The sequence below is a fragment of the Coregonus clupeaformis genome, chromosome 25, assembly GCF_020615455.1.
Source record: "Coregonus clupeaformis isolate EN_2021a chromosome 25, ASM2061545v1, whole genome shotgun sequence".
NCBI lineage: Eukaryota > Metazoa > Chordata > Actinopteri > Salmoniformes > Salmonidae > Coregonus > Coregonus clupeaformis.
Window position 1 is genome coordinate 1,760,001 of NC_059216.1, and position 24,801 is coordinate 1,784,801.

Below are 24,801 nucleotides of genomic sequence, written 5' to 3' on the forward strand. Positions count from 1 at the left end.
GATATTGAGAGCTAAGGGCCAGCCTGGTTAAAAGCCCCTCCACTCTACTCCACTCCTAGGGACAGATATTGAGAGCTAAGGGCCAGCCTGGTTAAAAGCCCCTCCACTCTACTCCACTCCTAGGGACAGATATTGAGAGCTAAGGGCCAGCCTGGTTAAAAGCCACTCCACTCTACTCCACTCCAAGGGGCAGATATTGAGAGCTAAGGGCCAGCCTGGTCCCCCTCCTCCAGGAGAAAGATCCTCAGGCTGTATTACACAGGCTCTTACCTGGGCATAGTCCCTCTCCAACTGGCCCTTCTTCAGACTGTATGTCCTAGAGAGAGAAGAAAGAGAGAGATGTTACAGTTCACAGACAAAAGAAGATCAACCATTGACTGTGCTGCAGATGGAGCAGTGTTACAGTAGTAAACCAGGCTAGAACACACCTCCCAGTGAGACACTACCAGGCTAGAACACACCTCCCAGTGAGACATTACCAGGCTAGAACACACCTCCCAGTGAGACATTACCAGGCTAGAACACACCTACCAGTGAGACACTACCAGGCTAGAACACACCTCCCAGTGAGACACTACCAGGCTAGAACACACCTCCCAGTGAGACATTACCAGGCTAGAACACACCTACCAGTGAGACATTACCAGGCTAGAACACACCTCCCAGTGAGACATTACCAGGCTAGAACACACTTACCAGTGAAACATTACCAGGCTAGAACACACCTCCCAGTGAGACACTACCAGGCTAGAACACACCTCCCAGTGAGACACTACCAGGCTAGAACACACCTCCCAGTGAGACACTACCAGGCTAGAACACACCTCCCAGTGAGACACTACCAGGCTAGAACACACCTCCCAGTGAGACACTACCAGGCTAGAACACACCTCCCAGTGAGACACTACCAGGCTAGAACACACCTCCCAGTGAGACACTACCAGGCTAGAACACACCTCCCAGTGAGACACTACCAGGCTAGAACACACCTCCCAGTGAGACATTACCAGGCTAGAACACACCTCCCAGTGAGACACTACCAGGCTAGAACACACCTCCCAGTGAGACACTACCAGGCTAGAACACACCTCCCAGTGAGACATTACCAGGCTAGAACACACCTCCCAGTGAGACACTACCAGGCTAGAACACACCTCCCAGTGAGACACTACCAGGCTAGAACACACCTCCCAGTGAGACATTACCAGGCTAGAACACACCTCCCAGTGAGACACTACCAGGCTAGAACACACCTCCCAGTGAGACACTACCAGGCTAGAACACACCTACCAGTGAGACACTACCAGGCTAGAACACACCTACCAGTGAGACACTACCAGGCTAAAACACACCTCCCAGTGAGACACTACCAGGCTAGAACACACCTCCCAGTGAGACACTACCAGGCTAGACGACTGGAGGAAGGAAGCATGGGAATCTCACTGGTACATTCTACCTAGCAACACAGTCACTCTGAACTGTTCCCGTCAAACACTACTTTATAGACCATTTAAAATCTAAGTTTCAGAAACACTCAGCAAAATTACTCTGATCTTTAAAAGGACAACCAAAGCAATGTTTTCAGCTCAACATCCTTGTGTGTGTGTGTGTGTGTGTGTGTGTGTTCTCTTCTAAGCCATGTGAACATCAGACAATGCTGTCATGTTCCTGGCGGAGCAGGGCGAAGTACACTCAACTATCATTTAGTGTTCTGGAGGGGATTTCTGTTGGTTTGGTCGAATTGCCAAGAGACGGAGAGAGGGAATGCATGAAGAGAGGGAGAAAGAGAGATAAAGAGGGAGGAAGGAGAGCAGAGTGAGAGAGAGAGAGAGGAGAGCAGAGTGAGAGAGAGAGAGTGGACTCAGCGATAAAGAGGGAGGAAGGAGAGCAGAGTGAGAGAGAGAGAGAGAGGACTCAGCGATAAAGAGGGAGGAAGGAGAGCAGAGTGAGAGAGAGAGAGAGAGGACTCAGTGATAAAGAGGGAGGAAGGAGAGCAGAGTGAGAGAGAGAGAGAGGAGAGCAGAGTGAGAGAGAGAGAGTGGACTCAGCGATAAAGAGGGAGGAAGGAGAGCAGAGTGAGAGAGAGAGAGAGAGGACTCAGCGATAAAGAGGGAGGAAGGAGAGCAGAGTGAGAGAGAGAGAGAGAGGACTCAGCGATAAAGAGGGAGGAAGGAGAGCAGAGTGAGAGAGAGAGAGAGAGGACTCAGCGATAAAGAGGGAGGAAGGAGAGCAGAGTGAGAGAGAGAGAGAGTGGACTCAGCGATAAAGAGGGAGGAAGGAGAGCAGAGTGAGAGAGAGAGAGAGAGGACTCAGCGATAAAGAGGGAGGAAGGAGAGCAGAGTGAGAGAGAGAGAGAGAGGACTCAGCGATAAAGAGGGAGGAAGGAGAGCAGAGTGAGAGAGACTGGCAGGAAGTTCTATCCCTCTCGCTCTCCTCCCCCTGCTCCGCCCCTTTCTACCCCCCTCCCATCCCTCCATCCCCCATACATCCAACAGAGCGGGACAGTGGAGCCCCTATCACAGCAGAGGAATGCATACATACTAGATCTATAACATAGATAGGCCTAGCATTACATACTTGATGTGACAGATCCTCATTCACCGCCTGTATAGTCTCTCCACATCACATTGCCCTGTATGAGAGGGGCATGCAGAGCACATTACCATGACCATACCATTCTTACACACACACCAGAGTTGGGCGGTATCCAGGTTCATACCGTCATACCGTTTCTGTACCAATACCGGGGTATACAGTAATACCGGAGGTTTTTCTCTCTCGCACAAAACAATTTAGGAAACAGGGATCTTGATCCAGGAGGGGATTGAATGTTTCTGCTGTAAACAGGAAGCTTGATCTCGACGTCTAGCCACTTACAGTGAGCGAATTAAGTATTTGATCCCCTGCTGATTTTGTATGTTTGCCCACTGACAAAGACATGATCAGTCTATAATTTTAACAGTGAGAGACAGAATAACAACAACAAAAATCCAGAAAAACGCATGTCAAAAATGTTATACATTGATTTGCATTTTTAATGAGGGAAATAAGTATTTGACCCCTCTGCAAAAACATGACTTAGTACTTGGTGGCAAAACCCTTGTTGGCAATCACAGAGGTCAGACATTTCTTGTAGTTGGCCACCAGGTTTGCACACATCTCAGGAGGGATTTTGTTCCACTCCTCTTTGCAGATCTTCTCCAAGTCATTAAGGTTTCAAGGCTGATGTTTGGCAACTTCAGCTCCCTCTTCAGATTTTCTTTGGGATTAAGGTCTGGAGACTGGCTAGGCTGGATACTGGCTAGGCCACTCCAGGACCTTCATGGGCTTCTTCTTGAGCCACTCCTTTGTTGCCTTGGCCGTGTGTTTAGGGTCGTTGTCATGCTGGAATACCCTTCCACGACCCATGTTCAATGCCCTGTCTGAGGGAAGGAGGTTCTCACCCAAGATTTGACGGTACATGGCCCCGTCCATCGTCCCTTTGATGCGGTGAAGTTGTCCTGTCCCCTTAGCAGAAAAACACCCCCAAAGCATAATGTTTCCACCTCCATGTTTGACGGTGGGGATGGTGTTCTTGGGGTCATAGGCAGCATTCCTCCTCCTCCAAACACGGTGAGTTGAGTTGATGCCAAAGAGCTACTATTTTGGTCTCATCTGACCACAACACTTTCACCCAGTTCTCCTCTGAATCATTCAGATGTTCATTGGCAAACTTCAGACGGCCCTGTATATGTGCTTTCTTGAGTAGGGGGACCTTGCGGGTGTGCAGGATTTCAGTCCTTCACAGCGTAGTGTGTTACCAATTGTTTTCTTGGTGACTATGGTCCCAGCTGCCTTGAGATCATTGACAAGATCCTCCCGTGTAGTTCTGGGCTGATTCCTCACCGTTCTCATGATCATTGCAACTCCACGAGGTGAGATCTTGCATGGAGCCCCAGGCCGAGGGAGATTGACAGTTCTTTTGTGTTTCTTCCATTTGTGAATAATCGCACACCAACTGTTGTCACCTTCTCACCAAGCTGCTTGGCGATGGTCTTGTAGCCTATTCCAGCCTTGTGTAGGTCTACAATCTTGTCCCTGACATCCTTGGAGAGCTCGTTGGTCTTGGCCATGGTGGAGAGTTTGGAATCTGATTGATTGATTGCTTCTGTGGACAGGTGTCTTTTATACAGGTAACAAGCTGAGATTAGGAGCACTCCCTTTAAGAGTGTGCTCTTAATCTCAGCTCGTTACCTGTATAAAAGACACCTGGGAGCCAGAAATCTTTCTGATTGAGAGGGGGTCAAATACTTATTTCCCTCATTAAAATGCAAATCAATTTATAACATTTTTGACATGCGTTTTTCTGGATTTCTTGTTGTTATTCTGTCTCTCACTGTTCAAATAAACCTACCATTAAAATGATAGACTGGTCATTTCTTTGTCAGTGGGCAAACATACACAATCTAATACTTTTTTCCCACACTGTAGCTACCAAGTTAGCAACACAATGCATACCTGGAGCCCTGAGCTGGATATAATTTATTTGACACATCTTAGATTTCTTATAGTTAGACTTAACTTATGGTTATAAGCAGTGGCGTAGCACGCAGCCCCGCATTTTCTTAAAAGGTATTGAAAATCATGCTGTCTGTGTTTCAAAATACACAGGTATACGGTATAAATGGTATATCATGCAAGCCTAACACAGACATACAGACACCACACACACACACACAAACCATACACAACCAGCTGTGTGTGTGTGTGTGTGTGTGTGTGTGTGTGTGTGTGTGTGTGTGCGTATAAGTTTGTTTTCTGGATCAAAAAAGGGGCTTAGGTGGTGGGCGTGGCCGGGGGCGTGGCAGGGGGTGTGGAAAGGGTTGAGTCACCCAGTCGGTGAGGCCCCTATCTTAGCATCTTCAAATTTTTAAGCCAATTTCCTGCAATTCTACACATTTCTCCATGGAGCTGAGAGAAAGTTTTGCAGGTTTAAAGCTAATTTTCTGCAATTCTACACATCTTGCCATGGCTAATGCTAATGGCTAATGCTAATGGCTAATGCTGTGTTCATTTGCTCACACATAATAACAAAATCTATGCTGTTAAATTCATTGTTTGGGGAAATTTCAATTCTCCCTGACTGTCTAGCTTTTATTTTGGTGATTGTTAGAGCTCAAAGTTAATATTATTACCAAAAAATAATAATAACACTTTTCCAGAGTGAAGGAAAAGCAGCCAACAAGTGCTCAGCATATGTTGGAACTCCTTCAAGACTGTTGGAAAAGCATTCCAGGTGAAGCTGGTTGAGAGAATGCCAAGAGTGTGAAAAGCTGTCATCAAGGCAAAGGGTGGCTACTTTGAAGAATCTAAAATCCTCTCAACCAGCTTCACCTGGAATGCTTATCCAACAGTCTTGAAGGAGTTCCCACATATGCTGAGCACTTGTTGGCTGCTTTTCCTTCACTCTGGAAAAGTGTAATTATTTTTTTTTTGGTAATAATATTAACTTTGAGATCAACAACATTGTAGTTACTGCACAATGCTAACCTAATTGACAGAGTGAATAAAAGGAAGCTTGCACAGAATAAAAAATATTCCAAAACATGCATCCTGTTTGCAATAAAGCACTGAAGTAAAACTGCAAAAAATGTTGCAAAGATGTCCTTATATCCTGAATACAAAGCGTTTTGTTTGGGGCAAATCCAACACAACACATCACTAAGTACCACTCTTCATATTTTCAAGCATGGTGGTGAGTGCATCATGTTATGGGTATGCTTGTCATCGGCAAGGGAGTTTTTGGGGGTTAAAAATAAACGGAATTGAGCTAAGCACAGGCAAAATCCTAGAGGAAAACCTGGTTAAGTCCGCTTTCCAACAGACACTGGGAGACAAATTCACCTTTCAGCAGGACAATAACCTAAAACACAAGGCCAAATATACACTGGAGTTGCTTACCAAGGACATTGAATGTTTCTGAGTGGCCTAGTTACAGTTTTGACTTAAATCGCCTTGAAAATCTATTGCAAGACTTGAAAATGGCTGCAATGATCAATAACCAACTTGACAGAGTTTGAAGAATTTTGTGCAAAGCTCTTCGAGACTTACCCAGAAAGACTCACAGCTGTAATCGCTGATAAAGGTGATTCTAACATGTATTGACTCAGGGGGTTGAATACTTATGTAATCAAGATATTTGAGTGTTTAATTTTTCATGAATTCTTTACAATGTTATAGTTTTTGTCCACATCGACATTAGAGTATTTTGTGTAGATCATTGACAAAAAATAACAATTAAATCAATTTGTTTCCCAAAATGAGGAAAATGTCAAGGGGTGTGAATACTTTCTGAAGGCACTGTATATATACAGTTGAAGTCGGAAGTTTACATACACCTTAGCCAAATACATTTAAACTCAGTTTTTCACAATTCCTGACATTTAATCCTAGTAAAAATTCCCTGTCTTAGGTCAGTTAGGATCACCACTTTATTTTAAGAATGTGAAATGTCAGAATAATAGTAGAGAGAATGATATATTTTAGCTTTTATTTCTTTCATCACATTCCCAGTGGATCAGAAGTTTACATACACTCAATTAGTATTTGGTAGCATTGCCTTTAAATTGTTTAACTTGGGTCAAACCTTTCGGGTAGCCTTCCACAAGCTTCCCACAATAAGTTGGGTGAATTTTGGCCCATTCCTCCTGACAGAGCTGGTGTAACTGAGTCAGGTTTGTAGGCCTCCTTGCTCGCACACGCTTTTTCAGTTCTGCCCACACATTTTCTATAGGAATGAGGTCAGGGCTTTGTGATGGCCACCCCAATACCTTTACTTTGTTGTCCTTAAGCCACTTTGCCACAACTTTGGAAGTATGCTTGGGGTCATTGTCCATTTGGAAGACCCATTTGCGGCCAAACTTTAACTTCCTGACTGATGTCTTGAGATTTTGCTTCAATATATCCACATAATATTCCTTCCTCATGATGCCATCTATTTGTAAACAATTGTTGGAAAAATGACTTGTGTCATGCACAAAGTAGATGTCCTAACCGACTTGCCCAAAACTATAGTTTGTTAACAAGAAATTTGCCTCCCGAGTGGCGCAGTGGTCTAAGGCACTGCATCGCAGTGCTAGCTGTGCCACTAGAGATCCTGGTTCGAATCCAGGCTCTGCTGTAGCCGGCCGCAACCGGGAGACCAATGGGGCGGCGCAAAATTGGCCCAGTGTCGTCCAGGGTAGGGGAGGGAATGGCCGGCAGGGAGGTAGCTCAGTTGGTAGAGCATGGTGTTTGCAACAACAGGGTTGTGGGTTTGTTTCCCACGGGGGGCCAGTATGAAAATAAAAAAGAATAATGTATGCACTAACTGTAAGTTGCTCTGGATAAGAGCGTCTGCTAAATGACGTAAATGTATTTTGTGAAGTGCACCAGTCCCTCCTGCAGCAAAGCACCCCCACGGCATGATGCTGCCACCCCCGTGCTTCACGGTTGGGATGGTGTTCATCGGCTTGCAAGCATTCCCCTTTTTCCTCCAAACATAACGATGGTCATTATGGCCAAACAGTTCTATTTTTGTTTCATCAGACCAGAGGACATTTCTCCAAAAAGTACAATCTTTGTCCCCATGTGCAGTTGCAGTTGATGTTCTGGAATTGATTTGCACTTTTCGCACCAAAGTACATTAATCTCTAGGAGACAGAACGCGTCTCCTTCCTGAGCGGTATGACGGCTGCGTGGTCCCATGGTGTTTATACTTGCGTACTATTGTTTGTACAGATAGAAATTGCTCCCGAGGATGAACCAGACTTGTGGAGGTCTACAATTTTTTTGGCTGATTTATTTTCATTTTCCCATGATGTCAAGCAAAGAGGCACTGAGTTTGAAGGTAGGCCTTGAAATATATCCACAGGTACACCTCCAATTGACTCAAATGATGTCAATTAGCTTCTAAAGCTTCTAAAGCCATTACATCATTTTCAGGAATTTTCCAAGCTGTTTAAAGGCACAGTCAACTTAGTGTATGTAAACTTCTGACCCACTGGAATTGTGATACAGTGAATTATAAGTGAAATAATCTGTCTGTAAACAATTGTTGGAAAAATGACTTGTGTCATGCACAAAGTAGATGTCCTAACCGACTTGCCCAAAACTATAGTTTGTGTGTGTATGTAAACTTCCGACCGACTTCAACTGTATGTATATATGTATATGTGTATATATGTGTGTATATATATATATATATATATATATATATATATATAGTGAGGGAAAAAGGTATTTGATCCCCTGCTGATTTTGTACGTTTGCCCACTGACAAAGAAATGATCAGTCTATAATTTTAATGGTAGGTTTATTTGAACAGTGAGAGACAGAATAACAACAAGAAAATCCAGAAAAACACATGTCAAAAATTTTATAAATTGATTTGCATTTTAATGAGGGAAATAAGTATTTGACCCCCTCTCAATCAGAAAGATTTCTGGCTCCCAGGTGTCTTTTATACAGGTAACGAGCTGAGATTAGGAGCACACTCTTAAAGGGAGTGCTCCTAATCTCAGTTTGTTACCTGTATAAAAGACACCTGTCCACAGAAGCAATCAATCAATCAGATTCCAAACTCTCCACCATGGCCAAGACCAAAGAGCTCTCCAAGGATGTCAGGGACAAGATACAAAATCAGCAGGGGATCAAATACCTTTTTCCCTCACTGTGTATATATATATATATATATATACAGTGGGGAGAACAAGTATTTGATACACTGCCGATTTTGCTGGTTTTCCTACTTACAAAGCATGTAGAGGTCTGTAACTTTTATCATAGGTACACTTCAACTGTGAGAGACTGAATCTAAAACAAAAATCCAGAAAATCACATTGTATGATTTTTAAGTAATGAATTTGCATTTTATTGCATGACATAAGTATTTGATCACCTACCAACCAGAAATAATTCCGGCTCTCACAGACCTGTTAGTTTTTCTTTAAGAAGCCCTCCTGTTCTCCACTCATTACCTGTATTAACTGCACCTGTTTGAACTCGTTACCTGTATAAAAGACACCTGTCCACACACTCAATCAAACAGACTCCAACCTCTCCACAATGGCCAAGTCCAAAGAGCTGTGTAAGGACATCAGGGATAAAATTGTAGACCTGCACAAGGCTGGGATGGGCTACAGGACAATAGGCAAGCCGCTTGGTGAGAAGGCAACAACTGTTGGCGCAATTATTAGAAAATGGAAGAAGTTCAAGATGACGGTCAATCACCCTCGGTCTGGGGCTCCATGCAAGATCTCACCTCGTGGGGCATCAATGATCATGAGGAAGGTGAGGGATCAGCCCAGAACTACACGGCAGGACCTGGTCAATGACCAGAAGAGAGCTGGGACCACAGTCTCAAAGAAAACCATTAGTAACACACTACGCCGTCATGGATTAAAATCCTGCAGCGCACGTAAGGTCCCCCTGCTCAAGCCAGCGCATGTCTAGGCCCGTCTGAAGTTTGCCAATGACCATCTAGATGATCCAGAGGAGGAATGGGAGAAGGTCATGTGGTCTGATGAGACAAAAATAGAGCTTTTTGGTCTAAACTCCACTCGCCGTGTTTGGAGGAAGAAGAAGGATGAGTACAACCCCAAGAACACCATCCCAACCGCGAAGCATGGAGGTGGAAACATCATTCTTTGGGGATGCTTTTCTGCAAAGGGGACAGGACGACTGCACCATATTAAGGGGAGGATGGATGGGGCCATGTATCGCGAGATCTTGGCCAACAACCTCCTTCCCTCAGTAAGAGCATTGAAGATGGGTCGTGGCTGGGTCTTCCAGCATGACAACGACCCGAAACACACAGCCAGGACAACTAAGGAGTGGCTCCGTAAGAAGCATCTCAAGGTCCTGGAATGGCCTAGCCAGTCTCCAGACCTGAACCCAATAGAAAATCTTTGGAGGGAGCTGAAAGTCCGTATTGCCCAGCGACAGCCCCGAAACCTGAAGGATCTGGAGAAGGTCTGTATGGAGGAGTGGGCCAAAATCCCTGCTGCAGTGTGTGCAAACCTGGTCAAGACCTACAGGAAACGTATGATCTCTGTAATTGCAAACAAAGGTTTCTGTACCAAATATTAAGTTCAGATTTTCTGATGTATCAAATACTTATGTTATGCAATAAAATGCAAATTAATTACTTAAAAATCATACAATGTGATTTTCTGGATTTTTGTTTTAGATTCTGTCTCTCACAGTTGAAGTGTACCTATGATAAAAATTACAGACCTCTACATGCTTTGTAAGTAGGAAAACCTGCAAAATCGGCAGTGTATCAAATACTTGTTCTCCCCACTGTATATATATATATATATATTACACTGTTTGGACATAGGCGGCCCGAAAGAATGCCTATGGATTTGAATGGCAGAAAAAACCCTGTGTGTGCGTGTGTGTGTAAACCTGCTTCATGCCATGAGACATGTCTGGACATATCAAATTAAACAAATCAAACACACAACTAACATACATACAGGGTGCGTTCTTCCTCTGGGCAGACCTGGCTGGGGCAGTGAAAGCTGATCTGTTTCTGAGTCAGGTCCCCTGGGCCTGCTTGTCCACCCACCCACCCACGCACACACACACAAAGTATCTTTCCCAGGACAGTTAAACCAGCACAGTCATGTTACTAGCTTCCACTTCAAACTCTCAGAAACAGATAACCTCCCACACTTCCCCCTCTAAACAGATAACCTCCCACACTTCCCCCTCTAAACAGATAACCTCCCACCCTTCTCCCTCTAAACAGATATATCCTCCCACTCTTCTCCCTCTAAACAGATATATCCTCCCACTCTTCTCCCTCTAAACAGATAACCTCCCACCCTTCTCCCTCTAAACAGATAACTTCCCACCCTTCTCCCTCTAAACAGATAACTTCCCACACTCCCCCCTCTAAACAGATAACCTCCCACCCTTCTCCCTCTAAACAGATAACCTCCCACCCTTCTCCCTCTAAACAGATAACCTCCCACCCTTCTCCCTCTAAACAGATAACCTCCCACCCTTCTCCCTCTAAACAGATAACCTCCCACTCTTCTCCCTCTAAACAGATATAACCTCCCACCCTTCTCCCTCTAAACTTGACCCACTACTAGGGCTGTGACCGTCATGGAATTTTGGATGACACCTCCCCCCCAACACACACAAACCAGAACAATCACTGTTCCGGGGTTTCAAACAGAAGGACAGACAGACAGACAGACAGACAGACAGACTGGGGGGTCTGCAGATGGAGGGAGAGATGTATGGATAGATGAGGGGAGGAAGACGACACTTAGAGAGCATAATTAGGCTACCCACAAACCCCTCAAACACTAATTACAGCCCAGACAGGAAGAGACCTCATCAAGCTCTTTACTGTGTGTGTGTGTGTGTGTGTGTGTGTGTGTGTGTGTGTGTGTGTGTGTGTGTGTGTGTGTGTGTGTGTGTGTGTGATAAACGGAACTGTAGACATTCTGGGTTTACAACTCAATCAAATAGTACAAATTCCACAGGTTCCCTAGTCACTGTTTAGACTGCACCAAACACCCCCTATAGAAATCCCCTCTCTTTTCTCTGTCCACAATGGAACAGTGTCACAAACACACACACACACACCTCACAAAACACTTTATCCTCTCTCTCCTGAGTGTGCCTTATTTACATAGAAAGACACAGACAGACAGACAGACCAACAGATGGACAGACATACAGACAGACTAGGCATCTCTGGTCTAAAGCTGTGCTCTGAACCAGAGCCTCCGGTTGAAGCACCATCAGCCAATCAAGGATCAGTGTTTAACCCCACCTCCACCATTTACCCTAGAAACCCGACACATGGAAACAGACACGTGCTCCCGATACTCATGCTTTGGGCCTCTTTGGCGCAGTAGGCAGCGCGTCGGTCTCACAATCTGAAGGTCGTGAGTTCGAGCGTCACAGGGGGCAGACTGTTTTACTACGACAAACTCAAAGCCTCTACAAATTTTAAATAAACTAAACTTCAATCACTTTGGCAGAAAAAACCCTGAAAATTAAATTAACCTTAATAACAACAATATAAACTACTGAAACTGTTTGAATTTCTAGTTTAAGTTTCTAAAAGAAAGGCTCACAGACGTTTATTCCCACCTCTCCACTTTGAATATCCTGTTTAGGAGGAGTATGCTGAACTTTGGTCCGGAGGTTGCTTTACAAAGAACTGAGTCACTCGTCAATGGGACCTCTGAACCATTAACAAAACACTCAAGAGCAGCCTGAGGAGTTACCCGGTGCTGTGGCTTAGTTGGTTAAAGCGCCTGTCTAGTAAACAGGAGATCCTGAGTTCGAATCTCAGCAGTGCCTTTTTCTATTGGCAGCATGTGGTTACACTAGTGGCTTGAGAACAGATCACATTCCACCTTCAAAGGGTAGCCTAAAGGTTAAGACACAAACTGGGATATTTCCTGCTGTTCAATGGTCATTTCAATTAAATGACATGCCCATTGAGTCTGGACTGGAAACAGCCTTAAACGCACAAATGTGTTTACATCCCTGTTAGTGAGCATTTCTCCTTTGCCAAGATAATCCATCCACCTGACAGGTGTTGCATATCAAGAAGCTGAATAAACAGCATGATCATTACACAGGGGCACCTTGTGCTGGGACAATAAAAGGCCACTCTAAAATGTGCAGTTTTGTCACACAACACAATGCCACAGATGTCTCACGTTTGAGGGAGCTTGCAATTGGCATGCTGACTGCAGGAATGTCCACCAGGGCTGTTGCCAGAGAATTGAATGTTAATTTCTCTACCATAAGCCGCCTCCAACGTCGTTTTAGAGAGTTTGGCAGTACGTCCAACCGGCCTCACAACCGCAGACCACGTGTAACCACGCCAGCCCAGGACCTCCACATCTGGCTTCTTCACCTACGAGATCGTCTGAAACCAGCCACCCGGACAGCTGATGAAACTGAGGAGTATTTCTGTCTGTAATAAAGTCCTTTTGTGGGGGAAAAAAATAATTCTGATTGGCTGGGCCTGGTTCCCAAGTGGGTCTATGCCCTCCAAGGCCCACCCATGGCTGCGCCCCTGCCCAGTCATGTGAAATACCTAGATTAAGGCCTAATGAATTCATTTTAATTGACTGATTTCCTTATATGAACTGTAACTCAATAAAATAGTTACAATTGTTGTGTTTATATTTTTGTTCAGTATATTTAAAATCCTCATTATATAGCCTAATATGTACTAATGTCAGAGAGTTAAACTATTTATAAAGATTCTTATGAAGTTGTAAATTATTTGCCAATGACGCGTGGTCCTCTGTAGCTCAGCTGGTAGAGCACGGCGCTTGTAACGGCAAGGTAGTGGGTTCGATCCCCGGGACCACCCATACACAAAAAAATGTATGCACGCATGACTGTAAGTCGCTTTGGATAAAAGCGTCTGCTAAATGGCATATTATTATTATTATTATATTATTATATATTATTATTATATTATATTATTATATACTTAGGCCTATTAATGCTTGGGTTCAAGGTCAAAATCATTCTTAATAAGAACCTATTTACAAATGATTAGTAAACTTGATAGCAGTACCCAATCTAAAACTGCAAACTACTTACACTTCAGGATTAAATAGCTACAGCAACAAGTCATTTATAAACGTTTAAATAATTGATAAATTATAAAAAAGTCAATACATCTTTCTGTTGGTTATTCTGTCTGCTCTGGCTTAGCCAATACATCTTTCTGTTGGTTATTCTGTCTGCTCTGGCTTAGCCAATACATCTTTCTGTTGGTTATTCTGTCTGCTCTGGCTTAGCCAATACATCTTTCTGTTGGTTATTCTGTCTGCTCTGGCTTAGCCAATACATCTTTCTGTTGGCTATTCTACCTGCTCTGGCTTAGCCAATACATCTTTCTGTTGGTTATTCTACCTGCTCTGGCTTAGCCAATACATATTTATGTTGGTTATTCTACCTGCTCTTAGCCAATGAATCAAACAGAATGTAACAGACCTAAACAAAATAATAGGAAGCTTAAGTGTGTGATCACAGTAAAAAAAAAAATGAAATGAACAGGCTTTCATTGAGTCTGTGCTACGGTGATGGGAATACCAAATAATTAGGAGTTCACAGATGCTGTGTTACATAAAAGGCCACACACACACACACACACACACACTAGGGGGTCATGAAGATGACACTAGGGGGTCATGAAGAGGGGCGCTAGGGGGTCATGAAGAGGGCACTAGGGGGTCATGAAGAGGGCACTAGGGGGTCATGAAGAGGGCACTAGGGGGGTCATGAAGAGGGCACTAGGGGGTCATGAAGAGGGGCGCTAGGGGGTCATGAAGAGGGGCGCTAGGGGGTCATGAAGAGGACACTAGGGGGTCATGAAGAGGGGCGCTAGGGGGTCATGAAGAGGGGCGCTAGGGGGTCATGAAGAGGGGCGCTAGGGGGTCATGAAGAGGGGCGCTAGGGGGTCATGAAGAGGGCACTAGGGGGTCATGAAGAGGGCACTTAGGGGTCATGAAGAGGGCACTAGGGGGTCATGAAGAGGGCACTAGGGGGTCATGAAGAGGGCACTTAGGGGTCATGAAGAGGGCACTAGGGGGTCATGAAGAGGGCACTTAGGGGTCATGAAGAGGACACACTGGTCATTTCTCCAATGGCACAGAGAAACCCACATCCAGACCAGACTAAACAAACATACTACCACTGGCAAAACAACAACAACATCACCTAGCCTATCACTTAGACTCCACCACAGAGCTCACCTTGTCACCATGACAACAGATAAGAGGGCAGGAGGATAACTGAGAGGGATGGAGAGATGAAGGGGGGAGGAGGGACGACAAGCTCTCTTTCTCTTAGCTCTCTCTCGTGACACACACTCAGAGAGACAGGAAAAAGTAAGCCTACACTTGGTAGACACACACACAGGATCTTTGGACATGTCTAGGCCTCTCATGCCTCCATGGTAACACTGCCATGTTTAGATCCGCTGTAGGTAAACAAGAACAACCAATGATCAGATCTCACTCGCACGCACGCACACCTCAAAGACTAATTTACACCTGGTTAAATAAGAAATATTATTTAATATGACTGGTATCACTGAGGACAGAATATGGCAGTTGGAATACTGCAGACAATATCACATAACTAGCATTCACAGGCTTGCTGTTAGGTGGGGTGGGTGGTTGTGCTATTTAATGATCTGTGGCTGTATTGTAGACCGTGTTTGCTGAGTTTGTTCTTTCAGTAATGTTGTGTTTTGACAAAGCAGTGAAAACGAATGGAATCAGAAATGCATGTGATCATATTAGCTTCATCCCATCTGTGCTCCTCTAAGACATACAAATGCAGACAGGCTCAAACCTGGCTGGAGTATCAGACACCTGCTAGTTTTGATTAGAATACAGAGTTCTCCCCAAAGAATGTAAGAGGGGCGTTGAATCTGGAGGGTAAATCAAATAAACCTACCATTAAAATTATAGACTGATCATTTCTTTGTCAGTGGGCAAACGTACAAAATCAGCAGGGGATCAAAATACTTTTTTCCCTCGAAACCTTAATGACTTGGAGAAGATCTGCAAAGAGGAGTGGGACAAAATCCCTCCTGAGATGTGTGCAAACCTGGTGGCCAACTACATGTTTTGCAGAGGGGTCAAATACTTATTTCCCTCATTAAAATGCAAATCAATTTATAACATTTTTGACATGCGTTGTTCTGGATTTTTTTGTTGTTATTCTGTCTCTCACTGTTCAAATAAACTTACCATTAAAATTATAGACTGATCATTTCTTTGTCAGTGGGCAAACGTACAAAATCAGCAGGGGATCAAATACTTTTTTCCCTCACTGTATGTAGCAAGCTAAAAACACGGAGCCTAACGTTAGCTAGCTAGCTACTAGGAGGATGTCATGTCATGTCATTGGAGGAGTGGGTGAGTGACTCACTTTTTCCCCTCATATCGTTTTTTGGTGGCTATACACAGCTAGAGATGCAGGTGTCTTTTGGCTAGCTAGCAAGAACTTAAACGACTGTTATTCAATTAGCATATCTCTTGCGTTCGCAAATTCACTCGGGCTATCTACTCCGATTTCAGAGCACTCTCATCTGAGTGTGCCAGAGTGCAGAATAACTGAAGAATTCACGAACGCGCAACACCGGCTGAATATGACCAGTGTCAGTAAACGTAGGAAAAAAAAGTAATAGTTAATCACGTACGCTCTAGACAACATGTAAACAGGCTAGCTAACCAGCTCTGCTACGGCGAGTAAAAATTGTCAGAGTGAGGTGTTCTCTCTTATCATTTGTGAGTAGCTAGCCAACTTTAGCATGTTAGATTGGGTGCTTTGTTGCAGGCAAGATGCAGAAGGACGAGTAGGCTACAATTCCCCATGTATCAGTGCAATTTTGACGGCCAACTAGCTGAAACAGTTTGAGAGGGTTTATCTAATGTTCCTTCGTCAGATTTTAGCTCATCTTGCTCTGGCTAGCATTAGTTGTTGGTCTTGTTGTTGTTTATTTATGTACATAACTGAGGGAGAGAGAGCCTACCTTTTCATGGTTGTTTGATCAATAGGACTGTACATTTCCCAAATGTAAGAGGAATACCGTGGTATTGACATATTTGCAGAAATCCATTCAGGTGTATTTTGTGGCATTTTGTTCTAATGATCTAAAGTCGCGCTGTTGCAAGTGCCTGTAAACACACAGTCCAGTTCAAAGTGAATGATGGCAGGTCTGTGTGGCAAATGGCTTGTTTACTGTAGCTCTGATTGGCTATGGTGCACCGGTCTGCGTAGACTCCAGTCCTGGACGAGACATATTTTGATTAGGTTTTATTTACTGCAATGTCTATTAATTGTCCAAATACACGGCCGCTTTCCCACTCTATATTGCTATATAATTTTCATAAATGCCTTTGTATACGTAATTCCCAAACGCTCTAAGAATTTATGAAAACGTGAAAATGACCATATCTAAGTGCTCGCATGTCAGAACATGTTTTAAAAAGTATCATATTCTTCCTGGGGGTGTATATGAACAGATTTTTAATAATGTTTCATGTTGCCAAAATGATGTCAGTTCCACTTTAACAGTCTTATGACTTTGGGGTAGAAGCTGTTCAGGGTACAGTTGTTTCCAGACTTGGTGCATTGGTACTGCTTGCCGTGACTTCGGTGACTGGAGTCGTTGACAATTTTTAGGGCTGTCCTCTGACACCGCCTGGTATAGAGGTCCTGGATGGCAGGGAGCTTGGCCCCAGTAATGTACTGAGCCGTACGTACTACCCTCTGTAGCACCTTACGGTCGGATGCCAAGCAGTTGCCATACCAAGCGGTGATGCAGCCAGTCAACATGCTCTCAATGGTGCAGCTGTAGAACTTTTTGAGGATCTGAGGGCCCATGCACATTTTTTCAGCCTCCCGAGGGGGACGAGCCGTTGTCTTGCCTTTTTACTGTGCTGGTGTGTTTGGACCATGATAGATCCTTAGTGATGTGGAAACAGAGGAACTTGAAACTCTCAACCCGCTCCACTACAGCCCCGTCAATGTGAATGGCTGTCTCATCGTGGTCAGTGATCAGGCCTACCACCGTTGTGTCGTCTGCAAACTTAATGATCGCGTTGGAGTCATGCGCGGCCACACAGTCGTGGGTGTACAGGAGGGGACTGAGCACGCACACCCGAGGGCCCCCCGTGTTGAGGGTGTGTGGCGGAGTTGTTGTTGCCTACCCTCACCACCTGGGGGCGGCCCATCAGGAAGTCCAGGATCAAGTTGCAGAGGGATGTGTTCAGTCCCAGGGTCCTTAGCTTAGTGATGAGCTTGGATGGCACTATGGTGTTGAACGCTGAGCTGTAGTCAATGAACAGCATTCTCACGTACAGTAGGTGTTCCTTTTTTCCTTGTGGGAAAAGGCAGTGTGGAGTGCAATAGAGATTGCATCATCTGTGGATCTGTTGGGGTGGTATGCAAATTGTAGTGGGTCCAGGGTGTCTGGGATGATGGTGTTGATGTGAGCCATGACCAGCCATTTCATAGCTACAGATCTGAGTGCTACGGGGAGGAAGTCATTTAGACAGGTTACCTTGGCATTCTTGGGCACAGGGGCTATGGTGGTCTGCTTGATACATGTAGGTATTACAGACTGGGTCTGGGAGAGGTTGAAAATGTTAGTGAAGACACTTGCCAGCTGGTCAGTGCATGCTCAGAGTACGCGTCCTGGTAATCCGTCTGGCCCTGCGGCCTTGTGAATGTTAACCTGTTTAAAGGTCTTACTCACATCGGCTACGGAGAGCGTGATCACACAGTTGTCCGGAACAGCTGGTGCGCTCACGCATGGTTCAGTGTTGCTTGCTTTGAAGCGAGCATAGAAGGCATTTAGCTCGTCTGGTAGGCTCGCGTCACTAAGCAGCTTGCGGCTGGGTTTCCCTTTGTAATCCGTGATAGTTTGCAAGCCCTGCCACATCCGACAAGCATCACAGCCGGTGTAGTAGGATTCTATCTTTGTCCTGTATTGACGCTTTGCCTGTTTGATGGTTCGTCAGAGGGCTTAGCGGGATTTCTTTTAAGCGCCCGGATTAGTGTCCCCGCTCCTTGAAAGCGGAAGCTCTAGCCTTTAGCTCAGTGTGGATGTTGCCTGTAATCCATGGCTCCTGGTTGGGATATGTACGTACGGTCACTGTGGGGACGACGTCGTCGATGCAGTTATTAATGAAGCCGGTGACTGATGTGGTAAACTCCTCAATGCCATTGGATGAATCCCGGAACATGTTCCAGTCTGTGCTAGCGAAACAGTCCAGTAGCTTAGCATCTGCTTTATCGGACCACTTCCCTATTGAGCACGTCACTGGTTATTCCTGTTAGAATTTTTGCTTGCAAGCAGAAATCAGGAGGAAAGAGTTATGGTCAGATTTGCCGAATGGAGGGCGAGGGACAGCTTTGTATGCATCTCTGTGTGTGGACTAAATAGAGATTTTTTTCTCTATTTGCCCAGGTGACATGCTGGTAGAAATTAGGTAAAACGGATTTCAGTCTTCCTGCATTAAAATCACCGGCCACTAGGAGCGCCACCTCTGGATAATAATGTTCTTATTTGCTTATGGCCCTATACAGCCCGTTGAGTGCAGTCTTAGTGCCAGCATCGGTTTGTGGTGGTAAATAGACAGCTACGAAAAATATAGATGAAAACTCTCTTGGTAAATTGTATGGTCTACAGCTTATCATGAAGTATTCTAACTCAGGCGAGCAGAACCTCGAGACTTCCTTAATATTAGAGATTGCGCACCAGCTGTTGTTAACAAAGAGACACACCCCACCCGCCCTGAGCTTCCCGGACGCTGCCGTTCTGTCCTGCCGATGGATAGAAAACCCATCTAACTCTATATTATCCATGTCCTTGTTCAGCCATGACTGTATATTACAGTTCTTAATGTCCCGTTGATATTATAGTCTTGAATGGAGCCCGTCCAGTTTGTTCTCCAGTTATTGCACATTGGCCAATAGAACGGTAGGGTAGAGGCGGAGCCAATAGAACGGTAGGGTAGAAGCGGTTTATTTTCTCATTAGCATGCCTGCATGTCTATACCGTCTATACCACGTCTATACCGCTGTCTCCTTTTCTTCCGAGTGTCAGGGGTTAAGGCCTGGTCTCCTTTTCTTCCGAGTGTCAGGGGTTAGGGCCTGGTCTCCTTTTCTTCCGAGTGTCAGGGGTTAGGGCCTGGTCTCCTTTTCTTCCGAGTGTCAGGGGTTAGGGCCTGGTCTCCTTTTCTTCCGAGTGTCAGGGGTTAGGGCCTGGTCTCCTTTTCTTCCGAGTGTCAGGGGTTAGGGCCTGGTCTCCTTTTCTTCCGAGTGTCAGGGGTTAGGGCCTGGTCCTGGGTGAGCAGTATGTCCAGCGCAGCCGACTCATTGAAGTAGAAGTCTTCATTCAAATCGAGGTTAATGTTCACTGTTCTGATGTCCAGAAGCTCTTTTCAGTCATGGGAAACAATGGCATAAAACATGATGTTAAGAAAAAGTTACAATCAGTGAAAACACATTTTTTTTTAAAAAGCAGAATTGGTCAGCAGCCCATAAAACGGCAGCTATCCATTTAGGATGCAGCCAGGAGATGGCAATGTTTCAAATAGGACTCCCTTGTGCATCACTAATACTAGTTATCACTAGCTAACATGGGAATAAAACAGCTAGGTAGCTAACTTGATTCTTCTTACATGCACTACTAAAGTTAAAAAGCATTGGATTGGTGTAAACATGGGCGAGAGAGAGTTTCCTTCCACCATATTTATTGCACCATTCTCAGCGCTAATCCTTTAAAAAACTTAACCTAACCTATAACCTGACCCATCACAGTATGTATTACTGCCCCCAAGATGCAAGAAGTGACATCCCAAAAAAGCACCAAAAACAGTTCCAACACAAATGGCTCCTAGCCTTCTAGCATGCTCTTTGTCCCCAACCAGGCTTCCAACTTTCCATCCAACCATTTCTTTACCTGACGCATGAAATAAACCTCTCGACAGGCCTGATGGAAACAGCACATTTGTCTGTAGATTTTCCCAATATTGACAAAAACAAAATACACTAGACAAGGGTGGATCATTTTTTTGTCTGTGAAATAGATTGTGACAATTGCAGTGGAATTGTATTTATGTGCAAATATTGATATAATAACTATCATGTCGAAGTAAACTTGGAGTCACACAATGATATGTTACGTTGTACCACCACGACATGGAAAGGCATGAATAGTTTAAAAGGCAGATTAAATAAATTATGATGAACTTCATAAATTATTTAATACATTCATAACTTGCAGTGGTTAAGTGCACGGTGGTGAGCTTTATGCAAATGTCCAATAAATATCGAAGGTATTATTTGAATGCTGGTGGCATGATGATCGATGCTTGGCTGACAATTATCAAATAAAAATGATCTTGCTCGAATAATTTTTATTTGCTCTCATCATGTAACCTGTCCACTTCATCAGTGTCTGTAGTCTAGAGAGCCAAAACCCGATTGGGCTAGTTTGCCATTTACCGCAATAGTTTGTGGCAAAACCATCGGTAGAGTTAAAAATGTGATGGAAACACATTGAACTTCAGTTTTTTTTATTCGGTACATAGAAATGTAAGCTTTTTATGTGCACTTCATCCTTCCCACACAGCTTTTTATCCGGAACAAGTCCGTTTGATGGAAACACACCTCTGATGGAAAAATGGACAGCTTTTTTTTATTTTATTATGACTTTAGAATATTTGCATTAAAATCTGTCGCCGTAGCTCCAATCTGTCACCATAACTCCACAATGAGATAGCCAGCCTGCCAGCTTAGTGGAGTCTACCACTAGCACAGTCAATGTAGTCAGCTCAACTATCCCCATTGAGACCGTGTCTGTGCCTCGATCTAGGTTGGGCAAAACTAAACATGGCGGTGTTCACTTTAGCAATCTCACTGGAATAAAGACCTCCTCCATTCCTGTGAGTAATGAGAGAGATTGTGATAATACCTCACATCTCAAATTAAGGCTAATTAATGTCAGATCCCTCACTTCCAAGGCAGTCATAGTCAATTAACTAATCACTGATTATAACCTTGATGTGATTGGCCTGACTGAAACATAGCTCAAGCCTGATGAATTTACTGTGTTAAATGAGGCCTCTCCTCCTGGTTACACTAGTGACCACATCCCGCAAAGGCGGAGGTGTTGCTAACATTTATTTATTTGGTGCTCCAGGCCTGTGTGTCTTACTCACACATACCAAACAGCCTTCTAGTAGCCTACAGTCTCTCTCTCTCTCTCTCTCTCTCTCTCTCTCTCTCTCTCTCTCTCTCTCTCTCTCTCTCTCTCTCTCTCTCTCTCTCACTCACTCTCACAGCTGAAAGTCATCAGCGCAGCACAAATGTTTCTCTCTTTTGTGCCCTTCCCTCCTTTCTCCTGGTTTCACTATTCTCTGTTTTATAAAGTGGAGAAAAGTTTGTCCCAGAAGGAAATAGCAAAGAAATCCAAATCTACTGTGTGTGTGCTTGTGTGTGTTCAAAGTACAGCAGTAGTAATGGCACACTGCCCCCCCTCCCAGCTTCACAACAGAAGGAACCCCCTGCCTGCTCTCTCAAGCTCTCGTATCTGTGTACACATGGCTCTCTCTCTCTCTGCTTTAGTTTGTGTCAGCATACGCATGTCTAGATATATGTGTGTGTGTGTGTCTTGGTGTTTCTGTCCTCTCCGATTAAACAAGCCCCAGGATTAACTAGGGTTAATGAACTCCGAGCAGCTTTGGGGACTAAAGTTAATACCTCAGCTTTGCAGAGGAAAGTGTGTGTTTCTACTCTCTGTGTCTCTGTCCCTCCCCAGGAACCGAAACAAGACAGATATAGAATGTTTACATACTCTTCCCCTCACATAAATAAAACATTCACCCACCTGCCACACAGCGATACGCATCAACAAGCACACATTAGCTAACTAGTACCCTTTTGCTAACGCTAGCCACAGAGAACAGGGGCTACAGATACAGGCTATTTCAGCCACACCCGTTGCTGACAGGTGTATAAAATCAAGCACACAGCCATGCAATCTCCATAGACAAACATTGGCAGTAGAATGGCCTTACTGAAGAGCTCAGTGACTTTCAACGTGGCACCGTCATAGGATGCCAGCTTCCCAACAAGTCAGTTTGTCAAATTTCTGCCCTGCTAGAACTGCCCCGGTCAACTGTAAGTGCTGTTATTGTGAAGTGGAAATGTCTAGGAGCAACAACGGCTCAGCTGCGAATTGGTAGGCCACACAAGCTCACAGAACGGGACCGCAGAGTGCTGAAGTGAGTAAAAATTGCCTGTCCTCGGTTGCAACACTCAACTCCATATTAATGCCCATGATTTTGGAATGAGATGTTCAATGAGCAGGTGTCCACATACTTTTGGTCATATATAGTGTCCATGTGAACACTGGCTGCATGCAACGCTAAGCAGACTCGCTAACAGTCGCTGGCGCCCTCTCACCAAACAGAGACTGAGGCGGAGTTACCATCAAATCTGTTTCCCTAAACAAAAGCAACACCAGCGGTGCAGCAATGAGATCTGTTCTCTAACAGACGTGAGTGTGAGTGGTGTCATAAATAATCAATGCCTTGTGTACACAAATACGAGAGCAGGCAGGGGGTTCCTTCTGTTGTGAAGCTGGGAGGGGGGGCAGTGTGCCATTACTGCTGCTGTACTTTGAACACACACAAGCACACACACAGTAGATTTGGATTTCTTTGCTATTTCCTTCTGGGACAAACTTTTATCCACTTTATAAAACAGAGAATAGTGAAACCAGGAGAAAGGAGGGAAGGGCACAAAAGAGAGAGAGAAACATTTGTGCTGCGCTGGTTTCCTGTTATGACTTCCAGCTGTGTGTGTGTGTGTGTCTGTGTGTGTGTGTCTGTGTGTGAGAGAGAGAGTTAGAGAGAGAGACAGAAAGAAATAAAAACAGAGAGAGAGAGAGAGAGAGAGAGAGAGAGAGAGAGAGAGAGAGAGAGAAGGAAAGCAGCAGGAAATTCCTTCGTCAGATCCCAGATCTGTGTGTTCTTCCAATAAATAGGAACATTGGAATACTCCTCTTCCTCCTCCTCCTCCTCCTCCTCCTCCTCCTCCTCCTCCTCCTCCTCCTCCTCCTCTCTTCTCGGTTGATCTTTAACACGATGTGTGTCTGTCCTGCTGGGTTGGAACCCGGGTCTCCTGCGCACCACAAGACTGTGTTAGCCCGCTCGGGGTGCTAAGGCAAGTCTTCAGGTCTCAGGAAAGGGAGTGTGGTCGATGAAACGGCCTCCGCTATGTGTGTGTGTGTGTGTGTGTGTACCTCATGTCCTCCAGCAGGTCACATTCTGTCTGATGTTTGAGGTGCAGTCTGGTCATCTGCTCTATGTGAGTATTCTTCAGCTCCTGAGTCACTTTTACCTGCAGGGAGGGACACAGGCATGCTGTCAATCAATCAATCAATCAATCAATCAATCAATCAATCAAAGGTAGATTCAGCAATATGAAGTTACCATAAGTAACGGGGTGACTTCCCACCCGCCCACCCACCCGCGCCCCCGCGCCCCCGCGCACACACACACCCAGCCATTGTCTCTTTGGGGGAGAATTCCACTGGCTATTCACTAGGGTTACGCAGTCAGAGATTCATGACTGTTCCAGACAAAACAACAACACAGAGCACACACAGTATAGCTTACATGTCGCCTGCCTTTGAATATAGAGAAGTAGTGGTCAAAGGTGGGACTTATCAGGGATAGAGAGGGAGTGGTCCATGGAGGGGGAGTGGTCCATGGAGGGGGAGTGGTCCATGGAGGGGGAGTGGTCCATGGAGGGGGAGTGGTCCAAGGAGGGGGAGTGGTCCATGGAGGGGTTTATCAGGGATAGAGAGGGAGTGGTCCATGGAGGGGGAGTGGTCCATGGAGGGGGAGTGGTCCATGGAGGGGGAGTGGTCCATGGAGGGGGAGTGGTCCATGGAGGGGGGAGTGGTCCAAGGAGGGGGAGTGGTCCATGGAGGGTTTATCAGGGATTGAGAGGGAGTGGTCCATGGAGGGGGAGTGGTCCATGGAGGGTTTATCAGGGATTGAGAGGGGAGTGGTCCATGGAGGGGGAGTGGTCCATGGAGGGGGAGTGGGTCATGGAGGGGGAGTGGTCCATGGAGGGTTTATCAGGGATTGAGAGGGAGTGGTCCATGGAGGGGGAGTGGTCCATGGAGGGGGAGTGGTCCATGGAGGGGGAGTGGTCCATGGAGGGGTTTATCAGGGATAGAGAGGG

The 24,801-nt window shown here is 45.1% G+C and overlaps 1 protein-coding gene and 1 non-coding gene across 4 annotated transcripts in view; one reads left to right on the plus strand and one right to left on the minus strand.

The window, feature by feature from the left end:
• LOC121567828 (F-BAR and double SH3 domains protein 2-like) overlaps positions 1–24,801 on the minus strand; it is an 88,569-nt gene that overhangs the window by 57,493 nt on the left and 6,275 nt on the right. For all 3 annotated transcript variants that reach the window (XM_041878144.2, XM_041878146.2, XM_041878145.2), the window contains exons 2-3: positions 23,852–23,949; positions 271–316 (exon numbers count right to left, since the gene is read on the minus strand). In XM_041878144.2, coding sequence (XP_041734078.2) covers positions 271–316; positions 23,852–23,949 — 144 coding nt within the window. The remainder of the gene's footprint in view (positions 1–270; positions 317–23,851; positions 23,950–24,801) is intronic.
• trnat-agu lies at positions 12,278–12,351 on the plus strand. Its single transcript has one exon. It is a non-coding gene; the product is annotated as a tRNA-Thr (tRNA).